At 56.6% G+C, this 4969-nt stretch overlaps 1 protein-coding gene across 1 annotated transcript; it reads right to left on the bottom strand.

The window, feature by feature from the left end:
• Window positions 1-1823: 1823 nt before the first annotated feature.
• LOC123170643 (flavonoid 3',5'-hydroxylase-like) lies at window positions 1824-3709 on the bottom strand. The gene is made up of 2 exons (XM_044588467.1): window positions 3509-3709; window positions 1824-2939 (listed from the first exon to the last, which is right to left on the bottom strand). The coding sequence occupies exons 1-2, from the start codon at window positions 3707-3709 to the stop codon at window positions 1989-1991; spliced, it is 1152 nt and encodes a 383-aa protein (XP_044444402.1). The 3' UTR covers window positions 1824-1988.
• Window positions 3710-4969: the final 1260 nt, after the last annotated feature.

Below are 4969 nucleotides of genomic sequence, written 5' to 3'. Positions count from 1 at the left end.
CTGGCGGCAGGGCCCCTCGTGGCTGACGACGGCGGCTGAGACCCACCCCTGCTTTGGGCCGCGCAGTGCCTGGCCGGCGGTGAGGGAGCCGAAGCCGCCGCCGACGAGGCCGTAGAATGGACGAGAGCATCTGGCGCACGGCTGCCTTGACGGTGGTGGCGGTGGCGGCACGCCGCCCTGGGAGTCGAGCCGAACTGCCGCATCTTCCTGGGAGATGGAGATGGGGTACCACAGGGCATCAGCCTGATCCACTGCACATAGCGCATGCCTGCTGCGCCGTTTAGGCTCCTCGACGACGAGAATACGCCGGGAGGGGATCCGCGCTGGGTCGTCCGTGCGCAGCCAAACCCGGAAGCCCGCCATGTCGTTCCGCGACGCCGTGTTCTCCGCAATCCTGACGACGATGCCCAGACCGTGCAGGAGGGTCTCCGCCGTGCGCCTTGTCCATGCGTTTGCTAGCACACCGCGCAGGGACAGCGGCACCAGAAACGGCATGGAAATGGCAGTAGCCTGGTCATGTCGGAGCCATGGCTGCAGGGTAAGGTCGAAGAGTTGCGAGCGCGCCATGCCCCTGGTGATCATCCTATCTCGCGTGGACTTGCGCGCACAGAGAACCAGGAAGTCTTGGGGGGAGAAAGCCCGGATTGACATGTCAAGGGGGCCAATTTCAAACTCCGCGTGCAGGGCCCGAGCGGCCGCGACCAGGTCGACGGCGACGCCAGGGCGAGGGTCGCGGATGGAGACCACAACCGCGCGGGCGAGCTCATCCTCAAGAGCGCACAGGTCATCCCCCGCCGGGAGGAAGCAGCAGTCCGCCATCTTTTCCACGAGAGCCGCCTCCACAGACGGCGGCGAGAAGGGCACTGAGAAGCCCGGGCCGGCGACGCTGCCGACAGAAGCTTCCCGCACCACCTGACTCCACGGAACCCCCAGACGGACCGCTCCAGCCGGAGGGGGGCCCGGCGGAGGGGGAGGGAGCACAGAGGGGGCCGGCGGTGGGTGCGTCCGCGGGGGAGCAGCCAGAGGAGGGGGCGGCGGTGGCAGCGAAGGGGCCCGGGGAGGATGCGCGTCCAGCGCCGGGCGCGAGCGAAGGGCCGGAGGCGGACGGGGGCGTCGATCCAGCGGGGATGTGCTGCGCGGGCGAGTGCACCCGCGGGAGATGTGGCCGTCGCCACCGCAGCGCACGCAGAGTAGTAACTACTTGCGCACATGTAATCATCAACTCGGATTATCACTTGACCAGATGGCACTACTAACGCATCATATTAAACTATATCATATACTACATATGTGTTTAGATACTACTACAACTTTTACAATGTGTTGTATCTTAATATTGTACTCCATCCAAAGGTACTCTTATTTAATGTGTTTTGCTTATTTAATGTGTTTTGCGTGTCTAGATTAACATGCAATAGAACTCACTTTCCTCATTCAATAAGCCGCCAGAACATATTTTACCTAGATGGCAAGTTTTTGATATAGCACACCCTGACACATTGGGACTGCCATGAGTGCACTTTGCTTGGCAATCTGATCAGTTTGGTGTACTCAATTATACAATTACCACTAATCCGTTGAGAATGACTTGTGCCTATATCATTTCAAGGGGAACCAAATCAAAAGCAAAAGTACTAGAGAAATCGGTATCACCTTCACTCTTCTCTTACCAACCCAAGTGACTAAAATCAGTTTTGTTTACATGTGTGAGTGATTGCTATCAAGGGGAAGGGTGAGTCATTGCTACCGACCGATCAAGTGTGGACTCGAGACCGAGAGTGACAGATATGTAACCGTGTTTTTTTTTTCTTTTTTATTGAAAAAGGAGGTGTCCCGACCCCTGCGTTTGTTGATGCACATAGCACACGGTTATAAAAAGAGGAAACCTCCATTTAGAAAGAAAGAAAAACTTTCGAGAGTTGTTACAGAGCCAGTTCTCAAACTTTTGGGACTGTAGGAATCGTCTCCATCTCTTTCCAACCACTCCACTAGCTATGCTCCGACGCCACAATTATATTGCACCACCACCACAGCAGCCTCACTCGATTGCATGCATTGGGTGGTTCGATTAGATGATGCGGCCGGTAATTAATCAGAAATGGCAGAGCGAATAAAGTGTGGGAGCTTACGAAGATGAGGCCCTTGATGTTGACCTCGGTGATGGTCTCGCCGTCGGCGTCCTTGTCGCCGTCCTTGCTGCTGGCGCGGAGCCTGTCCACGAAGTCGAGCCGGCCCTCCCGGGCGCGCTCCTCGGCCGTCGCCGCGTGCTCCGCCAGCAGCTTGGTGATGATGATGAGCCCGTCGAACTGGCGGTGCACCCGGCGCAGCCTGTCCTGCACCCCCTGCAGGTCCAGCCACGACAGCGCCGGCACGAAGTCGCTGATGTTGAACATCCCCGTGCCGGTCAGCAGCGACACGATCATCTCCTTGTAGCTGCTGGACTCGCCCCCCTGCGCGTCGAACACCCGCTTGCTCACCGTGATCTGCCCCACGATGTTGGCCAGCGCGCACACCAGCACCTCCGGCACCACCACGGCCCGCCCGGCCTCCGCCATGCCGCGCAGGGCGCGGCCGGCCTCGTCGCGGCGCACGCCCGCCCAGTCAGCGACGGCGCGCGCCCCGAGGAGGTGCACGCTCGACAGCTTCCGCATCAGCTTCCACTTGGGCCCGTAGTCGGCGAACACCCTGTTCTGGCGCCCGTACGTGATGTCCACCGCGCTGGCCACCGCCGGCCGGTTCGCCAACCACGCGACCAGCGCCTTGAGGAACGTGCGCGCGGCCGACGGCGACGACGCCACCACCACGCCGCAGGTGCCCATCCGCAGATACATGACGGAGCCGTACTTGCGGGCAAGCGCCGCGAGGCCGGTGCACGGGGCCGGGCCGACGAACGGCACAGTGTGAGTTAGGTTTGCGAAAAACACTAGGATACGGTTTTTCTGCAGAAAACATCACATCTTGCGTAATTGTTTTGTAAAAATCACTAATTGACGAATTTGGCTAGGTTAAGCGCGTTTATGACGGATGAGGCCTTTTTTTGCCTATGTGGCGCAATATTTCGTGCCAGGTCAATTTTAATATAATTTTACAAACTAGTCCATAAATTTTACATAGACACTCCTAAATCAAAATGAAAAAATGCAATCAGCCCGTGCATCCTCGCCACTGGTTGGGGCGGTCAACGCAGCCAGCGTCGGGCGCCTCCTCGCGCAGGAGGCGAAATTGTGGGGAGGGGGCGGCACCCCTTGTCGGATGCGGCAGCCGACATTGGGCGGCCCCTCATGCTGGAGCCAAATCGGGGCCGCGACGCGACATCTCTCGCCGGATCCGGTAGCCCGAGTGGGGCGTCTCCTCGCGGGGGAGGCGAAATCAGGGCGGCGGCATGGCATCCCTCGCCGGATCCGGACGAGGTGGCGGCCCTGGGGTCAAATCGGGTCGATAGCGCGTCATCCCTCGTCGGAGGTGGCAGCGCCTGGAGCACGTGCGCGCACCGACGTCAGCGGCTCACATGGTGGTGCGCGGCCGCATGTGGTGCATCGAGGGCACCACCACTGTGCTGGAGTGGAGCGGGGAGCGATGGGGCTGGCTCGAGGTGGGCCCTTACCCGCCTAGTCTTGAGGCCGGCACAGCGTACACAGTCGAGCGGCGGCAGCGGCGGCGCGTGGTGGTGACGGGCGCCATCGAGTTCGAGGAACGCTAAGGAGGGCATGTGTTGTGGGTGTTCGACTTCAAGTCCAAGAACTGGACCGTGGTGCACCCTCCTCCGCAGTTCGCCGGCTTAGTCTGCTCAGGCGAGCTACTACTTGCGGCAGTGTGCGGGATCCTCTCCTCGGGCGGCTGTGGGAGCGAGGCTGACGAAGTCCAGGGAGATGGGGGAAGGGCCTGGGCCGTACGAGGAAAGAATGTTGGGGATGTTTCTGCTTTTTGACCCTTCTAGCGCCTCTTTTTGGCAAAACGTTATGCCATGTCAGCGAAAAATGGACCCCATCTGTCATAAATGGACTTAACCGAGTCAAATCCACCGATCAGTGATTTTTGCAAAACAATTACACAAGATGTGGTATTTTCTGCAGAGAAACTATATTCTAGTGTTTTTTCGTAAACCTAACCCTCAAAGTGGTGGTTTTATGCAATTTACTTCTAATGGCATCGTGCCGAGAATAGAGACGCCAGGAGGCCCCGGCGGTAGCCGGGAGCTGCGGTGGTTCAGGGAGCGGCGTAGCGCTAGGTGGAGCAGGAGGCACAGGAGGGTGCAGGAGAGCACGAAGGGGTCGGTGCACAGAGCGGCAAGCTGCATGGCGGCGGCGCGCGCTGCAGCTGTGCAAACTGAGATGAAGTCGCTGTTGGAAATTCGACCATAGGATCGATCACATCAAATCACGACAGAGACGCGCACACGATAACTTTTGCCAAAGGCACGTTGGTGCCTCTCTTTTTCCTCTTTTAATTTTTTCTTTTCTTTCACCACGTTACAATCTTCACTCAGGGTTGTGCATATATATAGAAAAAATTAACGCCCACACGTGTGGGCATTTGCACATCGCCCACACGCCTCCATCACCATTTATTTTGCCACGTATAAACAGATGACATCAGCAGAATTTTTTTTGGTTTTTGGCTTAAAAATGTATTATCTCCTAATTAAAAAGGCGAATTAAAAATCCGTTTTCACCATTAAATCCGTCTCGACGAGATCTTCAAAACTAGACCCCATGTTGATATGTTTCGACGAAATTTTTTTTTCCCAAAAGTTGCCATGATGTTTACACTGTAGTTGCCCTAGTGCTTAAACTAAAGTTGCCATGCGGCAATTTTAGTTTGTAGATCATGGCAATTTTAGTTTTTTGGTGATGGCAATTCCAGTACTTTGACCATGAAAATATTTTTTGTATGAACCATGGCAATTTTAAGTGCATGTATCATGTCAATTTTTAGTTTACGGTGCATGGCAAGTCTAGTTTCTTAATTC

The sequence above is a fragment of the Triticum aestivum genome, chromosome 7D (genome assembly GCF_018294505.1).
Source record: "Triticum aestivum cultivar Chinese Spring chromosome 7D, IWGSC CS RefSeq v2.1, whole genome shotgun sequence".
Classification (NCBI taxonomy): Eukaryota; Viridiplantae; Streptophyta; class Magnoliopsida; order Poales; family Poaceae; genus Triticum; species Triticum aestivum.
Note: the sequence above shows the minus strand (reverse complement) of the source record. Positions and strands in the feature narration are given on the sequence as shown.